The 25,321-nt window shown below is 44.8% G+C and overlaps 1 protein-coding gene across 1 annotated transcript; it reads right to left on the bottom strand.

Annotated features, from left to right (window-relative positions):
• Positions 1-21,916: 21,916 nt before the first annotated feature.
• On the bottom strand, positions 21,917-23,556 carry LOC112883351. Its single transcript, XM_025948639.1, has 3 exons — positions 23,307-23,556; positions 23,062-23,214; positions 21,917-21,938 (listed from the first exon to the last, which is right to left on the bottom strand). The coding sequence occupies exons 1-3, from the start codon at positions 23,502-23,504 to the stop codon at positions 21,936-21,938; spliced, it is 354 nt and encodes a 117-aa protein (XP_025804424.1). The 5' UTR covers positions 23,505-23,556; the 3' UTR covers positions 21,917-21,935.
• Between the last annotated feature and the right edge of the window lie 1,765 nt (positions 23,557-25,321).

Here is a 25,321-nt window from a genome sequence, read left to right as displayed (position 1 = left end):
GTGGGAATACGTGTTGCCGGGCAACCAGGAGTACGGGCGTGTAGTCGCACTACAGACGTACGTCCTGCACATAGGATATGCGTATGGTCCTGCAGTCGCTTGTGGTGGATCTGATCCACGAGTCAGAATGAAAGGCAAACGGTTGCTTTGGAACAATTGTTGGATGTTCCAAGCGTGTGAGTTAGATTTACCCTTGCAAGGTTGAAATTCGATTCAGGAATTGTCCATTTCTCACGGAGATTGAGACTGCTTGATCCCTTTACCACATAGAGTAACAAGAGCAACTTATGATTATCAAACATGATGTTTGGCTAATGATTCTACCATGCTTGAATAGTTATAGGTGCTTATCTAGTATGATTATCCACCTAGAATTTGAAAGCTAAAAACTTGAAAATAAGGATCTACTCTTTGTTGCTTTTCAGCTGCAAACTTTACCCACAACCATTAAAGCCGTCATAAGTCTAGTTATATGGCTAAGTATACCATGAACGGGTAAGCCTTGCTGAGTATTAGCATACTCAGTCTTGCATTGCGACTTTTTGTTCAGGTAATCCCCCTGACGACTCTGCTCTGCCTATGCCATGGCCTTACCCTCTGCCCGATGGTTGGTCCGTGGAGTCGGACCCGTCCCCGGCCAACGCAGATCCCTCCGAGTGATATCATGCTAGGGCTTGAAATATAAACTGTTTTGTAATAATTCCCATCAGTTGGGAACTGATGCTACTTTTAAACACTCATGTAATATAACTGCCTGTGATGTAAAATGTGATGGTATTGGTATCTCTGGACTCACCTTCGTGCGGGGTACCTTGTTTGATCCTGCATTCGGTGGTTTATCTGGACGTTACCCGACAGGCCAAGGGATTATACCGTTTGAAGCATGTTGGAGCTCTCAAGAGTGGACTCACGTACTTGAGCCGGTATAATTCAGGTTGGTTCTGCCACAACTGGTATGAGAACTAACAAGTGTACACTGGAGATATGAAGTGCCTTAAAAATACTTTTAGTATAAAATTTGGCCAACAAAGTATTTTGCAAAACTACGTTGGTTTCGTTAAGGATTGTGCTTAGTACGTAAAGCTCTAGGGTGATATTTAAGGGAATTAGAGGTGGCCATAATATATGTATATATAACTCTAACTCCCAGCATTATTTTTCTGTCAAAACTTAGATTTATGCATAACTCAACTTTACATTCTGTAACGACATCTTCGACGATGAGGTAAGAAGGTAAGGATCCTTAGCTAACTGGGGAGTTAGCCTTCCCGTCGGTGATGCGAACCGAACGCTGTTTCTCAAGCAGTGGCCTACTTGAGATGCTGCCAATATATCAACTTAGGTTGGTTATATTGGGAGTATATGGTTCGGTGTAGGGTATGGCGATCGCTGTTCATACCCTCGCATTTTGTGGTATCCCCGTGAAAACGTTGTTTCGATAACGTATGTCAACGTTGTCTGTATGGCGGTAATGGTACAGATGCTGTTTCTATAGTGAATAGTAATGATTGGGGTCGATTTCATGACATGCTGGCATGAAAGGTTCATTGGATATATATTGTGGTTTTCTGCAGGTACACTAACCACGATTATGAAATTAGGACAGATAGGACTTATCAATTAATTATTAGTGAGAAACGCATATATTATGCCACTGAAACTAACCACGTAAGTCCGGAGATATTCGGCAACTGTTTTGGTTGTGAGGTCGAATAGTACGTGCATGCATAATACATTAATTAACCAAAATGAGTGTTTAAATCTGTTGTTTCTCTAAGGATAGGTAACATGTTAGTTATTCTTAGTAAGGTTTCAAAAGAATCTTTTAGTTGAGTACCTTAGGTATCCATCTGATTTCCAGCCTTTGCTGTTATCAGAATTGATTGTCTCATTCTATTTACCTTGTGAGTTCTCAGCAGGGTAAGTATATCTTACCATTTGCATTCTTGTCGTAGATGGCTGCTCCTTCAAACGTCTCCTGGGATCATGCAGGGCATCTTCACACTAATGTCTTGCATTGGGAAGGTTTCCCTCGTCTTCTATGGGAATCATTAAGTCTGTTCCATTACACTGAGCCTCCCCAATATGATGGAGTGGAGTATCGAGAAGAAGGTATTCCTCGATGCCGGGTTAGGATGATGATTCCTCAACATCCTTTCCGCTCCTAGTGGCATCCCATAGAAGTTGATGTGGTGGGGTATCGTCTTGTTGATACCATCAAAACTGCTGCTCTGGAGGCTATCAATATTTTCTGTAACCAGCATCCAATGGAGGTTGCTGCGTATCCCATTAGTCTGTTCCCTGCTATAGACTCCAGTGATCCAGAATGGAACTTTCGGATAGACCATCTTGGTCACTTGTTGGGAGATCTGGCTGAAGAAACGGTCCGTAATGGCACCAGGTTCATGAATGTTCAGCACCATTATCAGATTTTGCTGCTTCGTGGCATGGGTCAGTTGACTAATGTGGCTCAAAGTCACTATCGGAATGCTGACCGTCAAGTCACTCAGATAGTAGAACTTCAAGCCTTGGTGACATAGAAGGATGAGATCATCGCAGCACGGGATGAGACCATCCTTCATCGAGACGATCAGATCAACGAGAGTGATGCTATCATCACTCAGCGCAATACAATCTTTGAGTTCCTCCAGGAATAAATTCATGATCTGGTCCTTGAGGCCGATGATGCCCAGGCTCACATTGAAGAACTACAGCAGCCACCGGTACCTCCCGCTGCACCCTCAGTACCTGAAGGTGGAGAAGAAGATCCGGAAGAAATTGAGGGAGTCTCAGATCTTGACTCCGAGCATGGAGATCCGGAGCCCAATCCTTAGCCAGATTACTCTTCATCTGGCAGCCAGTCTTCTGTAGGCAATTTCGACGATTTCTAGTTGTCAAATCGTCGACTCTCTAGATGTAACTCGTGTAAAGTATAATAACTTAGGTAGTAAGTAGCTTGCTTAGACCTTGTGCCATTTGATGTAATATAGATGGCTTATGTATGGATCCTTAGGATGGGTGATGTTAAGGATAACCAGAATCCGTGATGTAATATAAGCCTTGTGTTTTACAATCTTATCCAATATCTTTATTTTCTGAAATGAGATGATTGAATGGAGTATATGCATTACTTATCTGAGTGGTGTACCTTCTGAAGTTGGGAGTAAGACTATGTGGTTAATAATGGATATCTCCTTTGTTTCAGATGGTTGGAGCCACGCGCGGAACCCCGGAAGGCTTCCGGGCAGATCAGGCCAGCGGTTCTCAACAACCGCCACCACCACCTCCAAATCTAGCCGAGGTTATGGCTCGGCAGACCGAACTTCTCAATCTGCTGGTACAAGCATAGCAGAACCAACAGCGCCAGCAATCAAGAGGAGGTCGTGATGAACCTCAGGTGGCAAACTACCAAGATTTCTTCAGTACCCATCCCTCGCTATTGAGTAAAGTGGAGGAGCCCCTTGATGCTGATGCTTGGCTTCGCACTATTGAATCTAAGTTTGCTCTACTTACGATTCCATGTGCGGACTCTAGCAAGGCTCACTTCGCTGCCCAACAACTACGCGGAGCTGCCCGTATCTGGTGGGATAACTATTGTGCCATGCAAGCTGAAGGCCATGTTATCTCCTGGGAAGAATTCCTGAATGCTTTCCGAGCACATCATATACCTGAAGGACTAATGGAGCGCAAACTGAATGAGTTCTTGGCACTTACTCAAGGCACCTGCACCGTACTGCAATATGCACAGGCTTTTAATCACCTGTGTCAGTACGCGGGCTATCACGCGGATAGTGACACCAAGAAGCAGGACCGCTTCCGTCGGGGCTTGAGCACTAAGCTGAAAGAACGTCTGAACCTTATAAAGGCAAATACCTTCAGTGAGCTGGTTAACATGGCCCTGACTCAGGAGGATTGCATCACGGCACACCGTGCCGAAAAGAAGCGAAGGATTTCCACTGGACCCGCGAGCGTTCAACCCTCGTGGTATCGATTCGTTCAGAATGCACTGCCTAGAGCGACACAGCGGAATGCTCCGTTTGGTAGATTGGTTTTCAGGCCGCCTCAACAACCAGGAGGGTATAGACCTCCCGTACCTCCGCAACAACCACAACAATCTGGCCCACGGCTACATATTCAACAAGTCCAATAGAGAAGCAACACTTATCGCTGTTTCAATTGCGGGAGTGCGGATCATTTCATCAGAGATTGTCCGCAGCCCAAGAAACCTAATCAAGGGCAAAGTTCCAATCAGGGTAACCAGAACAAGGGCAAAAGGTCGATGATCCAAGTCCGGCAAGGGCGAGTTTACTTCACCACCCTTGCAGAACTTCCGGATGGAGCTCCCGTCATGTCGGGTACATTCTCTATTCACCACTAACCAGTTGTTACATTATTTGATTCAGGAGCAACTCATAATTTTATTAGTAACAACTGTGGTACCAGAATAGGACTTGATCTTTGCCCTACTCAGGGGTCATATATGATTTCTACCCCTGGAGGAAAAATTAAAAGTGTGCCAATTCAGTTAGGTAGCCAAGTAATCAAAACTGATTTGGTTTTGCTAAACCTAGAAGGTATTGATGTTATACTTGGGACAAATTGGATGACTGAACATAGAGTACTGCTAGACATCTCTTCCCGAGTTATTGAGATTAACTCACCATATCAAGGAGTTATTACCCTCTATCTGCCTCAGCAGGAGTATCTGCACTCTTGCACTTATGCCATCACACACATCAAAGTAAAAGATATTCCTGTAGTCTGTGAGTACCCCGATGTCTTTCCAGATGACTTGCCTAAAATGCCACCAGACAGAGACATCGAGTTTATTATCGAACTTCACCCTGGCACCGCTCCTACTTCAAAGAGGCCGTATCGCATGCCTCCAAATGAATTGGCCGAACTAAAAATCCAACTTCAAGATCTTCTCGATAAAGGTTTCATACGCCCAAGTGCCTCACCTTGGGGTTGTCCTGCTCTCTTTGTCAAGAAGAAGGACAATAGCCTAAGGTTATGTGTCGATTATCGTCCACTCAATGTGGTCACTATCAAAAATAAGTACCCGCTTCCCCGTATTGATATCTTATTCGATCAACTAGCTGGAGCTAAGATCTTTTCCAAGATTGACTTACGCTCTGGTTATCACCAGATCAAAATCAAGCCTTGTGACATACCAAAAACAGCTTTCTCAACCAGATATGGATTATATGAACATCTGGTTCTGTCCTTTGGGCTTACTAACGCACTGGCATATTTCATGTATCTCATGAATTCAGTCTTTATGCCGGAACTCGACAAATTCATTGTGGTCTTCATCGATGATATTCTGATATATTCTAAGACTAAAGAAGACCATGCTAATTATATACATGTCGTTCTTCAACGACTACGTGATCATCGCCTTTACGCCAAATTCTCAAAATGTGAATTCTGGCTGGACAGTGTGAAATTTTTGGGACATACTATCTCCAGTGAAGGCATATTAGTTGATCCAACCAAAGTCCAGGAAGTTATGGATTGGAAGCCTCCAACTTCAGTCCATCAAATCCGAAGTTTCCTTAGATTGGCGGGATACTATCGCCAATTCATTCCAGACTTCTCCAAAATAGCCAAACCCATGACTGAGCTACTTAAGAAAGAAGTTAAATTCCGTTGGGACGACAAATGTGATGAAGCGTTCCACACCTTGAGAAAACTTCTAATAACCACTCCAGTGCTAGCTCAGCCAGATAATACCCAGCCTTTTGATGTCTATTGCGATGCCTCTGGAACTGGCCTTGGTTGTGTTCTTATGCAAAACAACCGGGTCATTGCTTATGCATCCCAAGCACTTCGGAATCATGAGCAAAACTATCCAACCCATGGTCTTGAATTGGCAGCAGTTATTCATGCTCTCAAGATCTGGAGACATCATCTTATGGGTGCCAAGTGTAATATTTACACTGACCATAAGAGCCTCAAATATATCTTTACCCAAGCTGACCTGAATATGAGGCAAAGGCGTTGGTTAGAACTGATCAAAGACTACGATGTTGAGGTACACTACCATCCTGGCAAAGCCAATATGGTTACGGATGCACTTAGCCGCAAGGCACATTGTCATTGCTTGTCCATAGAAACTTTCAGTGACACTCTCTGCAATCAGATAAGAAAACTTAATCTAGAGATCATCCCTCAAGGTAGTCTAAATCTATTATCTATCGAGTCTACTCTTCAAGATAGAATCATCATGTCGCAATTACATGATGAGGGTATCAAAATTATCAAATCAAAACTATCTCAAGGAGAAGCCAAATATAAGTGTTTCCACACATATCATCAAGGAGTTCTATGGTTCAACAATCGTATTGTTGTACCTAAAGACCATCAACTTCGTAAACAAATCCTTGATGAAGCACATCTATCTAAATTCTCTATTCATCCTGGTAGCACCAAAATGTATCAAGATCTTCGACAAAATTTTTGGTGGACCAGAATGAAAAGAGAAATTGCTAAATATGTATCCGAGTGTGATATGTGCCAGAGAGTCAAAGCCAGTCATCTAAAAGCATCTGGTACACTCCAACCACTACCCATTCCGTCATGGAAGTCGGAAGACATTAGTATGGATTTCATTGTCGGTCTTCCTAGCACGTCCCAAAACACATGACTCCATATGGGTAATCATTGATAGACTTACTAAAACTGCTCATTTTCTTCCTGTGCATACCACTTACTCTGCTAAGAAGTATGCCGAAGTCTATCTTGATCAAATTGTTCGGTTGCATGGTGTTCCCAAGACCATCATTTCTGATCGAGGGACCCAATTCATTGCACGCTTCTGGGAACAATTGCAGTATGCTCTTGGAGCCAAACTAATTCGAAGCTCTGCATATCATCCTCAGACTGATGGACAGACTGAGCGAGTCAACCAAATACTTGAAGACATGCTCCGAGCTTGTATTATTCACTATGGTACAAGCTGGGACAAATGTCTTGACTTGGCCAAATTCTCTTACAACAACAGCTACCAATCTAGTCTTCAGATGGCTCCTTTTGAAGCGTTATACGGTCGAAAATGTTGAACTCCTTTGAGTTGGTCTGAGATCGGCGAATGCAAAATTTTTGGACTAGACCTAGTCATTGAAGCCGAAAATAAGGTCAAGGTTATTCAAGCCAATCTTAAAACCGCCCAATCTAGACAAAGGAGTTATGCAGATCGAAGAAGGAAACCTCTGCAGTTCCAAGTCGGAGATTTTGTCTATCTCCGAGTATCTCCTACCAAGGGTGTTCAGCGCTTCGGCATAAAAGGGAAGTTAGCACCCCGATATGTCAGACCCTTCGAAATCCTTAAAGTCTGTGGCCCAGTGGCTTACAAAATTCATCTTCCATCTCAAATGGCTGCCACTCATGATGTCTTTCATATCTCTCAACTCAAGAAATGTATCAAGGTACCTACAGAGATTGTTGAAACCCATGCCATTGAGATTGAACCTGATCTATCTTACACCGAACAACCCATCCAAATCTTGGATACAAAGGAGAGAGTCACTAGAAGGAAGAAGATCAAAATATATAAGATCTTATGGGATCATCACACCGAAGAAGAAGCAACTTGGGAAACAGAATCCTATCTTCAACGAAACTTCCCGAACTTCCTTCAAGCCAATTCCCAAATCTAATCATCCGATTCTATTCTGCTTCAGAATCTCGGGACGAGATTCTCTTTAGGGGGGAAGGCTGTGATATTCAGGTAATTAGAAATATAGACACTAGGTTTTAGTGTGAAAAGTGTATGTTTGCTATGGTGTATGTGTATAGCACAAAGGAATAGGGGTATAATTGTAATTCTGTAAAATATAGGTCCTTAAGTGTTAATTGGGTAAAATGGGAGATAGCATTCAAAGCTAGGGAAAATATAACACTAAGTGTTAAATCTATATCACCATAGGAAAGGAAGTGCAAAAGATAGGTTAAATCCTAAGAAAAATAGATCTTTAAGTGATAGCAGGGGCCTAGATGTGGTTAATGTAAAAATATGGGTCCTTTTATGCAAAATAGTTGAAATATAGAAGTAATTTTCAAATTTACTTAAGGGCTAAAATGCAAGAACACAAGTCATCATGACATCCCATGAAAACTTACAATGTATCCAAAATTTCATCAAATCCATCTTGGTAAGGACAAAAGTAATTTAAATTCTACTTTTGTTCAAAACTTAACATGTAAAGCTATAAACTTTGAGTTTTTGAACTTGAACCTTAAAGCAATATTGTAGAGTTTGAAAAACTCTCCAACTTTCATTTTGGGAATTTCCTCATTAGGCCCCTACATCAGTGGGAAATCTTTCTTTACCGTGAGGTCCCTAAAATTCTTGGAATTTCCAAACAGGTCCCCCAGACCCCCTCCCCTCTCTTCTTCTTCCTCGGGCACATGCTACCTTGCTCTGTTTCTCCTGCCGCCGGCGCAGAGCCCCACTCCTGGCCGCCGCTCTGCCGCCGCCGCCGCTCCACCTCCTGCTTCTCCTCCTTCCACGCGTCGTTCTCTCCCCAATCCCGGCTCTGTTCCCCTCCTTGCTGCCCTCCTCTGCGCGCGCCACGGCATCCCGAGCCGTCCGCCGGCCGCCACGCACCTCACCGCCGTCGCCAGCTCCTGCTCGCACGCGTAACGCCCGTCCTGGGCTTAAGGCATGCTCAGCTGTTGCTTTGCGACTTGCTTTACTCCCCCGAGCACCCTAGGCCGCAGCATTTTCTATTCCCCGAGCTCGATCCCTCACCAGACCTCCGCCGCCCCCACTGCCCACCGTCGCCAGCCGCCTTCACTCCCTCTGAACCCCAATCTAGTGCTGCTAGAGCACTGCCGTGACCCACTTCTCCAGCCCGATCAATTTCACCCTCTCGCATCCGAGCCTCGTCTTCCACAGCTCCGGCCAGCCCAAGTTCCGCCGCCGCCTCCTGCTCACCATGGGCAGCCCACTCCGAGCCCTTTCGCACCACAACAACCCCTTAGCTAGCACCACATCAACCCCGTGAAGCTCTACGACCCCTCCGTTGGTTCCCTAGTGCACTGCATCGACTTTCCGACGCTCGCCGGCGTCTACCTCCACCGCCATCGTCACTGTCTCCACTGGTCGCCCCTAATCCGAAGCCTATGTTCCCAATTGACGGCACCAATACCTTCCCCACGACTCACTGGTGCTTGCACGCAGGTTCCTCACCGGTGTTGCCCGCCGGAGCATCGCCGTCGTCGTTGACCTCTCCGCCGCCGCTTCGGGCTCTCGTCGAGATCCCCTTTCCTGACCACCTCTACCCTCGACACGTGGCTCAATCTGACCGCCGTGAGCCCCTGAAGCTCTCCCTCCCCTCGGACCTCGCTGCCGGCGATCCTCCTCACCGAAACACGGCCGTCCCATCCTTGCTCCCCTTCTGCCTCTAGCCAAGGACCTCGGGATTAAAAGAATTGAAAGCCCAGGGGGCTATCTGCAAGGCTTAAGACTTATGTGAATAGTGCTAGAAGGACCCCCTTGTGTTATTTGTGCTGTCAATTTTAAAATTCCATATCAATTCAAGGAAAAATCATAAAAATGCAATCTAAAATTTGTTGGAATCCTCATTTTAAGATCTACAACTTTCCTTATAGATTGACTTTCAGTTTCTGAGTAGTTTGTGCTTTAATTTAAATGCTAGTTAGTTGTAGACTAAAGAAATGTATAGTAATTAGCAGAAAAATGGTAAAAATGTGAAACCAATTGTGTTAATCTTGTTTTGACATGTAGTACTTAGAAAAAATAATTAACCTACTGTGTGGCAGAACCAACCTGAATTATACCGGCTCAAGTACGCGAGTCCACTCCAGAGGGCTCCAACGTGCTTCAAACGGTATAATCCTTTGGCCTGTCGGGTAACGTCCCGATAAACCAACGCCCGCGTGCGCCTGGGCCGCCACCAGCCCGCGCCCAGCTCCCGCGCACTGCCGCCGAGCCACCGCCTAGGCGCCTCGCAGTGCTGCTCAGGCCTGCCTTGCTCTGGCACTGCCGCCCTGGCTCCCACGCAGCCCGCTCGCGCTCGCCCGGCCTGCTCTAGCTCCGAGCCGCCGCCCTGCGCAGCCGCGCGAGCCTCTCGCCGCCTGCGCGCCGCGCCTGCCGAGCCGCCTGGAGCCGCGCTTGGGCCACCACTAGCCACGCGCCTTGCCCGCGCCTCACGTGCCTGGGCCCCGCGCACAGTCGCCCCAAGCTCCTGGATTCCGAGCTGCACCGCGTGGAGGAGAAAGGAGGGATGGAACCGGGTGTGGATAGGAATGGAGGCAAGAGCATGTGCCGCCGGTAGGAAATAAGAAACAGAAGGGAAGCATCAGGATAAGGAGGAGAAGAGAAGAAGAACAGATGGACTTTCCCAAGGACCTAAATGTAATTTTAGAAAACTGCAGGGACTTGTTTGTAAAATAAAATTTCCCGTTGATTTAAAACCCAAATGAAGAAATGCCCAAAACGAAAGTTGGAGAGTTTTTCAAACTCTACAACATTGCTTTAGGGCCCAAGTTCAAAAACTCAAAATTTACATTTTTACACGTGAATCTTTGAATAAAAGTCGGATTTGAGTTGCTTTTATCCTAAAAGTGTAATTTCAAAATATTCAGGACCTAAATGCAAGAATTTATGACACGTCATAATGACGGGATAGACATGTCATGATGACTTGCACTTTTACACCTTAGTCCTGAGTAATTTTGAAAGTTACTTTTGTAAATCAGAAACTTGCATAAAAGGACTTGTACTTTTATAAAATTACATAGACACCCTTAATTTTTACCATTTTACCCAAAATTTTTACACACTTCACCACACACATTTGAAATTAAACTTTTGAATAAATATATATTTTTACAAGACATAAAGTAAGAAAACATATTTCACTTATTTTGAAATTACCCTAATCCTAATACTTTTTGCAAAAACAACCCTAGATTTTTCTATAATTACAAAAATATCCTTTTTACTTGCACTTTAAATTTTCAAAAGCTTCACACAAACACATATGAGCTTTATACTAACAAACACATAGTTCACACTAACAAAATATATTTCTAGCATTGCAAGTACACGAACTGTCACAGCCTTCCCCCCTAAAAAGAATCTGGTCCCGAGATTCGGACGAAAGACTCTTTAAGGGAAGAAAAGCAAATCACACATTAGAAGTGACAAAGAGCAATTACACGAGATGAGTATAACGAAAGCATAGATAGATTGTGCATGGATGAGTATAACAAGAGAAGAGAGAGAAAGGTGATCAAATTCTTATGGAGCTACGATCACAACATGAGGACGATAAAAGTCGGCGACATTCATCACAAAACTTATGAATAGTAAGTGAGGATAGTACAAGAGATTGATAAGTGATGTGTGAAACATCTCTGCTTAGAGTTTATTACTTGAATGATTTGGATGGTGTTGATTGCAAAACATGCCTATTTATACTGATGCAATCAAGGGATAATGAAAAAATGCTCCAATTTAGAGTGCAATGCTCGATATATAGCCATGAACATGGTGCATTTGTTGAGATATATGATTGTAATGATAGTGCAACATGAGGATGGAGGATTTCATATACGACCAAAATGGTGCATATGACACAATGCAATTACCATGATGCTGACCGAATGATGCATACACCATGATGCAAGGATGATGATATTTGCAATGTATGCACGTATGAAATGCATGAATTTTGGTGCATACCCTCATGAGTTGATGATGCATATGACTCGCATCCTACAACCGTTCGCTCGTAACTAACACCTGAATAGTCCTATAGCCTTAAACAAAGATTAGAAGGTAAGGTTGCATAAAAAGAGATTGCAGTGGGGTTACGTCACATATACCTAGTCACCAGTGCGCCCCTAATGGCTCAATCATATGGCTGCAGCGCACATGAGGCCTTAGGTTCCGACACGGCATCATGGTCATGTGATTAAACACCACCACAAAAGAGGAATAACAACCCTGTAGTGCCGATAGCAACAAGATAGATTTAGGAAACCAAAGACAACCCGAAGTTGTATTGGAAGTACACTCGTTAGTCAGTCTACGGATTTTCGATGACGATGCAACACCATGCACTGACCAAAGATGGTATGTGTTATGATGCGCAATTTTTGCTGGAAGAATTGTATTCAAAAAAGTAGTTATTGTCATAAATCTTTTTGATTTATCCAAAATCATCTGAGCAAAAATCGAAGGTACAAATTTTCGGATGTTGTAACCAGAATAGCCAAGAATATAAGGTACAACATCGAGAGAGGATAGATGAATCATCAAATGATGAATTGAAGGGTTTGCTGATAGTTATCAAGGTTCAATCATCAAAGGAGAAGCTCAATGGTTCTGCCGAAACAGATTTAAAGCAAAATCAAGGATTTGATTTGGCTGTCAAGCTAAGATCGGTGATAGGGTTCAAACATAACCCAATTCACTTGATTCACAAAAGACTTTCTCACTTCAGGTTAGCCTAGCAGATTATGTTGGCTCCTACCACACAAAGTCAAAATAGGCATTCAGATACAAACACATATTTCAGTACATCAACGTAACAAACAAGGCAATCAGGTCAATCCAAGATGTCATGATGCATGCACGTTCTACACGTCCTCACAAACAAAAATAACTGCCAAGTAATCTTGGTCTTACATGGTTAGTTACGGTGGCATCATATAAATACGTCTCTCCCTATATATATACTAGTCGTTCTTACGTTCAAGCTTACGTAACGAGGTTAGCATACCTGCAGAAAGTCACAATATGTATATACTGAACCTTTCATGCCAGCATGTCATGAAAGCATTCCCAAACATTACTGTTCACTATAGAAACAGCATCTATACAATTACCGCCGTACAGACAACGTTAACATACGTCGTGGAAACAACGTATTCACGGGGGTACCGCAAAATGCGGGGATGTTGCTGTTCATACCCCCTTACCTAATTATATACTCCCAATGTAGTCAACCGAAGTTGGTACATTGGCAGCATCTCAAGTAGGCCACTGCTTGAGAAACAGCGTTCGGTTCGCATCACCGACGGGAAGGCCAAGCTCCCTCAGTTGGCTGAGGATCCTTACCTTCTTACCTCATCGTCGAAGATGTCGTTACAGAATATAAGGTCGAGTTGTGCATAAATTTAAATTTTGACAGAAAAGTAATGCAGGTAGTTAGGGTTATATATATATATTATAGCCACCTCTAGTTCCCTCATAAGCATTACCCTAGGGCTTTACGTACTAAGCTCAATCCTTAACGAATCTAACGTAGTTTTACCAAACATTTTGTTGGTCAAACTTTTATACTGAAAGCATTTTTAAGGTAAAATGTATCTCCAGAGTAACCTTATAGCTCTGATACCAGCTGTGGCAGAACCAACCTGAATTATTCCGGCTCAAGTACGCGAGTCCACTCCAGAGGGCTCCAACGTGCTTCAAACGGTATAATCCTTTGGCCTGTCGGGTAACGTCCCGATAAACCACCGATACACAGGATCAAATAAGGTTACCTCACACGAAGGTGAGTCCAGAGATACAATCACCATCATATTTTACAACACAGAGAATTACATTACAAGAGTTTCCAAAAGAAGTACGAAGTTTTAAATTTAGAAAAGACATTACAAACCGTTAAGACTATGGTTTTTAGCAGCGGAAAACATACGCGATGATTACAGCACGTCGTCAAGACAGATGTCATGCTAAGCCCAGGCACGACATCACTCGGAATCATCGGTGTTGGCCGAGGACGGATCCCATTCCACGGACCAATCTTCTGGAAGAGCATAGGGCCATGACAGGGAAAGAGTAGGGTCTTTCAAGGCTTTACCTAAAAAACATAAAACTAGCAAGGCTGAGTATACTAATACTCAGCAAGGCTTACCCGGGGTTGGGTATACTTTAGCCCATAACTAGACTTATGAAGGCATTGTAAAGGTTCTGGGTTTAGTTTCAGCTGAAAAGCAACTAAGAGTAGATCCTTATTTTCAACTTTTAGCTTCCAAGTTCTATGTGATTATCCATTCTAGATAAGCACTTATAACTAAGCAAGCAAGGTAGAGCTCTTTATCTCAACCATCAGTATTACTTATCATATAATTGCTCTTGTTACTCTGTGTGATAAAGGGATTAAGTAGTCTCAATCATCGTGAGAGGCGGACGATTCTGAATCGAATTTAACCTTGCAAGGTAAACCTAACTCACACGCTTGGAACATCCAACGATAGTTCCGAAGCAACCGTTTGCCTTTCATTCCGACTCGTGGACAGGTCCACCACAAGCGATTGCAGGAACATACGCACTTCCAAAGTGCAGGACATACGTCTGTAGCGCGACTACAAAACCCGTATTCCTGGTTGCCCTTGCAACACGTATTTCCCCAATCGAACATAAGTAACCAGAAGAAGCAAGACGAGTGGTGGGAGGTATGTCCACTCCTCGGGCCGATTGGTTACTAGGCTTACCGCTTACCATATTTCGCGGCATGTGGCTAGTACTTTCAAATGCTTAACCCCGATCGGCACACACCGCGACCTTATCATTTTCAACAACACAGACGGGGTATCACCTCAACCATGATACCTTACAAAACTCCCGTCCGGTATCCTTATAGTGATAACAGGAATGTAAACATTACAACTCCTATATCGCGCGAGTGACAGGAAATCACCCGACTTCTACCGGTCCTATTAGCATAGCAGCTAGCCGGACTCAAGTGCTAACATTCAATACTTTGGTTCCTAGGGAAATGCATCTAGGGTTTCAAGCAATTCCTAAGAACTTAATGCATAGAATTACATAGTAGATATAGATTGCAGTGTATTTAAAATAGTGGGTTATGTCCGGGGCTTGCCTTTACTGGTGGGGCTGAAGTTAGATATGTTAATATCTTCCGAACTTTGGTTCGGGGCTTCAGTTAATCCCTTGGTGACGTTCACTTGATCTTTAGAAATATCCTCCGTAGACTTCTGGGAGATCTTGTGGGTACCGTTGCAGAAGTAGTCGTATCTACATGCAATGCGACATTACATTCAAAGTGTGCATATAAAACTAACTTACTTCACAATACAATTGCAATCTAGCATTCATATAACACACTATTCACCTAACAACCAAAAAGATTTGAAGCTAAACTTAAACAGAGCTTTAGGTGGACAACTAATTAGATTCGGCTACTCGTTGAAGATTACAACAGAGCCGATTGGAAACTATAGAGGTTTAGCCGATGGAAAGGTGCATCGGTTTCCTAGGTGATCGATAAAAGCATCGATTACCTTGGCAGAAGGATGATTCCTAAAGTAGTTGTCTTAACTGAGATGTGCTTAGGTGTTATCTAGGTAACTAAGTGTGGTTGTATCGACTCGATTACGTCAGCACAACTATTGAGTGACGTACAGCCGGTGGGGTATGGTTAAGGGTATAGAACTGATAGATATGTAGCCGATTTCTTAGTTGATAAATCGACTGATAGAAGCGTATAGATAAGGGTGGGAAAACTAAGGATCGATCGGCCGTGTTTGACCGATACGGAAAACGACTAGAATCGGCTTGGATCGGCCGATAGTAAGAACCTTAAGATCGTGTGTGCACCTCAAATTGATCGGCTACGTAGTAGCTGATGTAGGATAGGACAACAGAAATGTTACCGGCAGTACCCGATACTAGAAAAGTATCAACCGTATCAGCTAACCAGCCGATGGTAGAAGTATCGACTGACAGCTGTTACACAGAGACATCCTAGACTCAAGGGAAAATGGATGCTTAGCAGCTGAATCAAAAGCTGATGTTGAAATGCAGCTGCAGAGATATATATGCTAAGCAGCAAAAATACATAAACTAACAGGGATCCTTTTACGAAAAGGATCTTAAGGAAACGGCATTCAAGACCAGGTTAAAGTCTTGATGACAGGGATAAGAGCACTCATATGAAAGGATTAACTAAGCATCATACATCTCTATTTAAGACATATATTCTATGGCTTAATTTTCAGCTATAACACAAGCATACAATATAAAGCAAAATACAACATTCATTCCCTAACATTTGACCTAGACAATTAGACCACACATCAAAGACTTCAACTCAAGGTCACAACATAAAACTTGTAAATTTTGACCTAGGGTTTCAAACAAAACTGATTTTATATTTTTATGAACTTTCTACGAAAATCTATGAAATGTAGAAGTTCACGGATTTGAAATAAAGAAAGTTCTGGAAATCTTACAGAAAACACCCTAGAACTTTCTAAAACATAGCAATCAAGTCCCGGGTCCGGGAAAACAGATAACAGGAAGTTAACGACGATATTCCGGCAAAGAAATCGCCGGTATTAGAAGGATTCAGCGAATCAGGGCAAACCTTGGGGTAGCCTTGATTGTGACGAAGAGAATGGGCGGAAATTGAATTCCCGCGGTGAACAGGATAAGTGATGAGAAGAGCTCGACGATGACGAGATTCCGTGGATGACGAAGAAGTTCATCGCGGAGGGTTGCCGTGGGTGGAAGATGGCCGAAGGAGTAGTCTTCGTGGTGACTCATGGTGATAGCGGTTGAGTGAGCCACGAGGGATACGAACTGTTGGAGGTCGTGGACCCTAGGATGAGATGACAGAGCCGGATTGGTTCGCTAGGACAACTCCTTCGCGAACCTCAAGGTCCTCCTGCTCACCGGTTAAGCCTTCACTGCCTATGCGCGTGTGCCGCTGAGACACGGTCGGCACATCCGCGCAGTTGCTCCTTTCGAAATTGCCGCGCTATAACCGCCGCCTTCGTTTCGCCGCTTCTCCTTCCGACTCGCCTCGCCAAATTCGTAGCCGCATCACTATCTGTGGCCTCCGTCGCCCCACGCTGAGCACTCGACGTGGTCAAACCCTGGAAGGATACCCTAGACGCCATGCTGTTTGCGGACCAGCTGTTGTCAAATCCGCCCACTGTTTCCGCCTCGACCACCTCGTGCTGCTGCTCCTCTTCCTTCTCATCTGCTGGACCGGTGTTGCCTCGGCCTTGTCGCGCCGCATCTACACACCATCGCAATGTCCGCCCGACGGCGTCTTGCACCCTTGACGCCTCGCCCAACAGCAGGACCCTCGCGTTCTCCAGCACCACGCGTATCGGCATTTCGTCGAACACCTGAACTGCGTCCTCGATATGGCCATCACATTCCCGCATCTTGCGCAACACCTTTCCACCGCGTGCCATTGCTCGGCACGTCGCACTCCGGCACTGCCTGCTCGTGCCTATGGTCCCGTTCTGCTTCGGCCGCTCAACACCTGCACACACCGCCAGCTTCCGCGCGTCACCGCGCGCACGCTCGCGCCACCCGCTCAGCGTCGCTCACGTTCCGCTCCTGCACCGCCCGCGAACCACTCCAGTCCTGCTCTTGCCCATTCACGCGTGCCGCCTGGAGTCGCCGGCGCTCTGTTCCACCTGCGCACGTGCTGTTGCGGCCGCCGTTCCCGAACCGCGCCAACTCCCTGCGCACGCGCCTGCACCAGCTCGCTTGGGGTAGCCAGCCACTTGCCCAGCTCGGCGCCTGACCTGCACTGCCACACCTGCGTTCGCCTCCACGCCGCGTGCTTCTTCCCCCGCTTGCGCTACCTCCTGGGCTGCGTTCGCGCCCCGCTCGGGCCGAGCCGCTCGGCGCCCGCTGCCGGCTTCCGCGTGCGCTCGCCCCAACGCCTGCGCGCTCCTGGGCCGCCACCAGCCCGCGCCCAGCTCCCGCGCACTGCCGCCGAGCCACCACCTAGGTGCCTCGCAGCGCTGCTCAGGCCTGCCTTGCTCTGGCGCTGCCGCCCTGGCTCCCGCGCAGCCCGCTCGCGCTCGCCCGGCCTGCTCCAGCTCCGAGCCGCCGCCCTGCGCAGCCGCGCGAGCCGCTCACCGCCTGCGCGCCGCGCCTGCCGAGCCACCTGGAGCCGTGCTTGGGCCACCGCTAGCCGCGCGCCTTGCCCGCGCCTCGCGCGCCTTGCCCGCGCCTCACGCGCCTTGGCCCCGCGCACAGTCGCCCCAAGCTCCTGGATTCCGAGCTGCACCGCGTGGAGGAGAGAGGAGGGATGGAACCGGGTGTGGATAGGAATGGAGGCAAGAGCATGTGCCGCCGGTAGGAAATAAGAAACAGAAGGGAAGCATCAGGATAAGGAGGAGAAGAGAAGAAGAACAGATGGACTTTCCCAAGGACCTAAACGTAATTTTAGAAAACTGTAGGGACTTGTTTGTAAAATAAAATTTTCCGTTGATTTAAAACCCAAATGAAGAAATGCCCAAAACGAAAGTTGGAGAGTTTTTCAAACTCTACAACATTGCTTTAGGGCCTAAGTTCAAAAACTCAAAATTTACATTTTTACACGTGAATCTTTGAATAAAAGTCGGATTTGAGTTGCTTTTATCCTAAAAGTGTAATTTCAAAATATTCAGGACCTAAATGCAAGAATTTATGACACGTCATAATGACGGGATAGACATGTCATGATGACTTGTACTTTTACACCTTAGTCCTGAGTAATTTTGAAAGTTACTTTTGTAAATCAGAAACTTGCATAAAAGGACTTGTACTTTTATAAAATTACATAAACACCCTTAATTTTACCATTTTACCCAAAATTTTTACACACTTCACCACACACATTTGAAATTAAACTTTTGAATAAATATATATTTTTACAAGACATAAAGTAAGAAAAACATATTTCACTTATTTTGAAATTACCCTAATCCTAATACTTTTTGCAAAAACAACCCTAGATTTTTCTGTAATTACAAAAATATTCTTTTTACTTGCACTTTAAATTTTTAAAAGCTTCACACAAACACACATGAGCTTTATACTAACAAATACATAGTTCACACTAACAAAATATATTTCTAGCATTGCAAGTACACGAACTGTCACATACTGTATGTGTAATATTTTCATAATATGTGAATTTAATTATGAATAATACCTATTTAACCTTGTATATTTAATATCTATGGTTTTAAATGTTCAAAAATCATGAAAATATTTTGAGGTACTGTTCTTGAGTAGTGTAATCTGTCACTAAATTCTCACCCTAAGATCAAGTGTAAAACACCAGGACAAATAAAACATGCAATGATAATGTTATGCTCTTTTCTAAATAAAATAAGTCCATGATTAAATGATGACCTAGGGTTAGTATAAGTAATTAGCAAGCAAAAAGATAAAGTTATTAATAATTGGTTTAAATATTTGAAACCAACTCAACCTGTTACCTCATCCCATTAGTTAAATATTTAGGGTAACCAACCCTGTTACTTAAAGTAACTAGGTAAAATGGTTAATACTCGATAAATGACTGCACAGTAGAGAGATAAATGATATGTGTAAAAAGTAAATCATACTTTCGTTGGATTGCAACTTTATCGTGAAGTAAAATAAAAGAATATGCATTCCTTAACTTATAACTTTGCATACCATGTAGATGTCGCCGACGGTGACTACGAAGTAATCCTGGAACAAGGAGTGGAATCAGCTGAAGACCCCGAGAACGCCGTCGAAGGTCTAACTGAAGCTCCAAACCAAAGTTCGAAAAACCTTGACACTACTGCCCCCAACCCCACGCAAGAAGGCAAGCCCCGGACATAACCCCTACTTTATTTACACTGCAACCTATATTATTTATATCTATCTATGCATTACGTTCAAAGGAATTGTATGAGAAACCCTAGTAGCATTTTCCTAGGAACCAATGTATTGAATATTAGCACTTGAGTTCGAATAGCCGCTATGCTAATAGGACCGGTAGAAGTCGGGTGATTTCCTGTCACTCGCGCGATATAGAAATTGCAATGTTTACCTTCCTGTAATCACTATAAGCATGACGGACGGGACTTATGTGAGGTATCATGGTTTAGATGATACCCCGTCTGTGTTGATGCATTTGATAAGGTCGCAGCGTGTGGTAGCGGTGGTTAAGCGTTTGAAAGTACTAGCCACATGCCGCGAAATATGGTAAGCGGTAAGCCTAGTAACCAATCAGCCCGAGGAGTGGACATACCTCCCACCACTCGTATTTGGTTTTTCCTGTTACTCGATTCGACGTGTGGGAATACGTGTTGCCGGGCAACCAGGAGTACGGGCGTGTAGTCGCACTACAGACGTACGTCCTGCACATTGGATGTGCGTATGGTCCTGTAGTCGCTTGTGGTGAATCTGATCCACGAGTCGGAATGAAAGGCAAACGGTTGCTTTGGAACAATCGTTGGATGTTCCAAGCGTGTGAGTTAGGTTTACCCTTGCAAGGCTGAAATTCGGTTCAGGAATCATCCGTTTCTCGCGGAGATTGAGACTGCTTGATCCCTTTACCACATAGACTAACAAGAGCAACTTATGATTATCAAAGATGATGTTTGGCTAATGATTCTACCATGCTTGAATAGTTATAGGTGCTTATCTAGTATGATTATCCACCTAGAATTTGAAAGCTAAAACTTTGAAAATAAGGATCTACTCTTTGTTGCTTTTCAGCTGCAAACTTTACCCACAACCATTAAAACCGTCATAAGTCTAGTTATATGGCTAAGTATACCATGAACGGGTAAGCCTTGCTGAGTATTAGCATACTCAGTCTTGCATTGCGACTTTTTGTTCAGGTAATCCCCCTAACGACTCTGCTCTGCCTATGCCGTGGCCTTACCCTCTGCCCAATGGTTGGTCCGTGGAATGGGACCCGTCGCCGGCAACGCAAATCCCTCCGAGTGATATCATGCCAGGGCTAGCATGATATCTGAACTGGCAACGTGTACAATGCCCGCGCTTAAAACTCCGCTGCCATGACTTGAAACATAAACTGTTTTGTAATAATTCCCATCAGTTGGGAACTAATGCTACTTTTAAACACTCATGTAATATAAATGCCTGTGATGTAAAATGTGATGGCATTTGTATCTCTGAACTCGCTTTCGTGCGGGGTACCTTGTTTGATTCTGCATTCGGTGGTTTATCGGGACGTTACCCGACAGGCAAAGGGATTATACCGTTTGAAGCACGTTGGAGCTCTCAAGAGTGGACTCACGTACTTGAGCCGGTATAATTCAGGTTAGTTCTGCCAAAAAATAAGGTCCGGTGACCAGTTCATCGCCGACCTGGCTGAAACGTTTGAAAATCTCCGGAAATCAAATGGAAGCTAAACCCTACAAAGTGTGTTTTTGGTGTTCCCTCGAGGAAGCTCCTTGGCTTTATTGTTAGCAATCGAGGCATCAAGGCTGACCCCACAAAGGTCAACGCCATCAGAAGCATCACTACAACACATATGGGCTTCTGTGACATTCTATTTATGTCACTAAAGTGATATTTTCGTTATGTTTTATAATCTGTGATAATTGCGTGATGAAAATCCCTTCATGGCCTATACCATGCAATAAAAGGTATTTTGTGATGAAAATAAGTTTTTTTATCATAAATCTCGTGATGATTCTTCTATCGTCACTAATTTATGGCACTCATTTTTCGTCACTAGTAATACTAAAGAATGTCACAAAACCTTAGATGTGGATAATTGTATAGGTTCCATGTAGGATAGAAAATGTCATAAATTTTTTATGCTGTGTGATAAGGCAATGATTAGGATCTGATGTGGCAAGGGCATTGCGACAATTTGACTGTCACAAAACGGAACAAGGCCCAATTCTACATTTGCATTACAACCCAGACAAATGTGGATGAAGACCATTTTGACGGACCATAAGCCCAAAGCATATATTGAAATGATTTCAAATATCAAAATGTTCACATCCATTGTCAAATCACATCAAACAACAGATCACACATGTACATGGAACAACACAGTAGCTCCTTACGCCACATCACTTCAAGTCCAGCTGCACACTTCCATCAAGACATGCAATTAGTTTTCTCCCTTGTATCAGCAGGCCAAGGTAGGGCTTTTTGGTTGTTTCAATGCTCATCATTACTATCATAGAAAAATTATAAGTTAGCATCTTATCAAAGTCTTGAGCTAATTAACACACAGTATCAAAGTTCAAACTAGAGATTACAAATTTTATATGAAGTCACTATTAATTGAACCACAAGAACAAAGCAGAAATAGGTTACAAATTAACAGGCTAAACATTCAGTTCTAGTTCAGATGTGAGCTATATTTTTTCAACATTAAACTGAATCAGAAGTACTATACAGTTTAGACTGCTTGCTTTATATGTCAAGGAAAAGTATGTTAGTTATGCATATATGTTCTTCAAGAAAAGTACTATCAAGTGCTCTCTACAGGTCTCCACTGCATAACTAATCATCACACAATAGTCAACCTTGTACACGAGAATGCATGTTTAAACCTGACAATTTAACTTAACTATCAGAGGGGTGCGGCATCCAACTAGCCTGCAAATCAAGATCAAAGATACTGCTGGAATCAATTGATAAAGCCTAGGGTCACTACACCATTCCCACTTTCAGCACTAAAGTAGCCACGCTCCGTTTATCGTGCCACTGTCACTATACTATCGCCCTGGAAAAATTGATGGATAATACTAAAAATATTGCTCTACTCAATCATCAACAGTTATTTCCTTAGCATTATGCAGGTGAATTATCAACATTTAGTGATTTATCCCATCATGTACACAGTTCTTTTTGTTATTTCAGCTAGATAAGAAAAAGGTTAAGGCAGTAGATCAATATGCAGGCCAAAACCACAGGTTTAAGCCTTACAAAATAAATTCATCGGTAGTTATTACTGATGGTACGAGATGATTTAAAAATCCAAACACTACATTAAACTATTCAATGACAAAGTTCAGATGCCATAGCGTTCTCAGTACGGTGTTGTGTATCAGCAAAACGAGCCATCAGAGATTAGTACTCCCATTCTAAGCCTCCACTGTTATGCGCACAACAAATTCCAACGAGCACAATCCAAGACGGCAAATGGTTTTTTACACTAGATCGCAAGCGTCAGCTAGATAATCGTACCAAATCACTCGTTTAACACGAGAGACTAACGCCAAGGTACAGCCAGATCGAGATGGGTCAGGGAAGACAGCCATATGGAGACAGGGTTTTGCTAGGTCACTGACCTGGGCGTCGTAGTCCTGCACGTACTGCTTGGCGCGCGTGAGAATGATCTTGCAGCTCTCGAGCGCCTTCTTCCTGTCGGCGAGCGCCTTCTCCTTCCTGTCCGCTGCCCACTGCTCCTCGCACTTGCCCTTCTGCAGCAGTGACTCCGGCACCTGCGCATGGAGCCAACAGCCTCAGATCCGCAGCGAAGGACACCAGCGCGCGCGAGGGCTCGAGAGGGGAGGATGCGAATGCTGCTGCTTACCTCGATGACCTGCGGCGGCGGGGAGGAGTCGGCGCAGCTGCGGGGAGGCCTCGACGCGGTGGCGGCGCAAAGAGGCCGCGCGCGGAGGAGAGGCCCGGGCGAGCACGGCGACAGGGCGTTGCGGGCGAGGGCAGTGGGGAGGAGGTGTCTGCAGCCGCGCCAAGGGAGAGAGCGGGTAGATCTACGGCTGGGAGGCATCAGCGGCCGCGCCAAGGGCGAGAGCGGGGTGGAGCTGCAGCTGGGAGGCGGCGGCGGTGGCGGGATGTGGAGCGCGGTGCGCAGTGTGGGCCTTTTACAGTTTGGGCCTTCACCGCCGGCCCTAATACCGGCTCGGTGGTGATAGCTATTGACCACCGGTGGCGGCGATAATCACTTTCATCGTAACAGTTTATGACGATTTCTGATTGGCCTTAGTGACAAATGGCTCATTTTCATCACTAAAGCGTACCGGCTCCTGCAAAATGTCATAAAAGGAAATGACTTTATGATGTTTTGATATGTTGTTGCTAGATATTCATCATAAAAGGTCATATGTGTTGTAGGGTATGAACCCTTCTCGGTGCAAGAAGGATCTGATGAAGCTGACAAGGTGCGTGGCGGCCCTCAGCCGATTCATCAGCCGACTCGGCGACAAGGGCTTGCCCTTTTTCAAGCTTCCACAAAAGGCCAACAAGTTCATGTGGAACAATTATGCCTCCAAGGCATTCCTCAACCTGAAGGAGTTCCTATCCACGCCACTGGTGCTGATGGCCCCGGACCCGAGCAAAGTACTACTCTACATCGCGGCTACCTCTCATCTGGTTAGCACCGTCTTGGTCATCGAACGAGATGAACCAGGGCACACCTACAAGGTGCAATGACCCGTTTACTTCATCACTGAAGTACTCAGCAACTCAAAGGTGCAATACCCACAAGTCCAGTAGCTCCTGTACGCTATCCTGATCATGTCCAGGAAACTTCGGCACTACCTCCAAGCATACAATGTCAAGATCATCTCCTCCTTTCCACTCGGCGACATCCTTCACAACCGAGACGCCAATGGCCAAGTCATCAAATGGTCAGTCGAGCTCAGTGCACCCTCCATCGAGTTCGTCCCCTAGTCTACGGTCAAGTCACAAGCCCTGGTTGACTTCGTGGCCAAGTGGACTGAGATTCAAGACCCACCGCCCGAGCAACAACCCGAGCACTAGAAGATGTATTTCAACGGTGCCCTCAACCTTGACGGCGCCGGTGCTAGAGTCCTTTTCATATCACCGAAAGGCGAACAACTAAAGTACATCCTCCAGCTACTCTTCAAGGCCACAAACAATGCTGCCGAGTATGAGGCTCTCATCCACGGTCTCCGGATCGCCGCCTCGCTTGGCATCAAGCAGCTTCTAGCCTACGGCAACTCCAAGGTTGTCATCCAGCAAGTCAACAAAGATTGGGACTGCTCCCGGAAGAAGATGGATGCATACTGTAAGGAAATAAGAAAGCTCGAAGCCAAATTTTACTTCCTAGAGTTCCACCACATCCTCAGGGACTATAACATCACAGCAGACGTCCTCTCAAAGCTTGGATCTAAACAAGCTCTTGTCTAGGCAGGAGTGTTTGTCGGGGCGCTCAACAGCCCCACAGTGAAGCTCGAGGAGGATCGTCCCACCAAGCCAGACTTGGTGCTAGCCGAGGGCCAAGAAGTACTCATCATCGAGTCCGACTGGCGAACACCCATCATCGATTTCATCATCCACAACAAGTCCCACCCCAAGAAGAAAGAACACAAAAAGTGTTGGTATTTCTTAACATCATCATTAGAATTGTTAGTCCTCGGCAACAGCACCGGAAATGCTTGTTGGTATTTCTTAACATCATCACCAGGATTGTTAGTCCTATGCAATGATGCCGGAAATACTGTGGTGGTATGTCTTAGCGATTACAGAATGAATCCGCAAGTGCACAGATATACTGTTGTAGCATATCACCTGGAGAGTATTCGGGTATTGTTATTTATATTTTCCCTAGGATGGCATGGTGCA

Source organism: Panicum hallii, chromosome 2, assembly GCF_002211085.1.
Source record: "Panicum hallii strain FIL2 chromosome 2, PHallii_v3.1, whole genome shotgun sequence".
NCBI classification, from domain to species: Eukaryota; Viridiplantae; Streptophyta; class Magnoliopsida; order Poales; family Poaceae; genus Panicum; species Panicum hallii.
The sequence above is the reverse complement of the archived record's forward strand: the minus strand, read 5'-3'. Positions and strand labels throughout refer to the sequence as shown.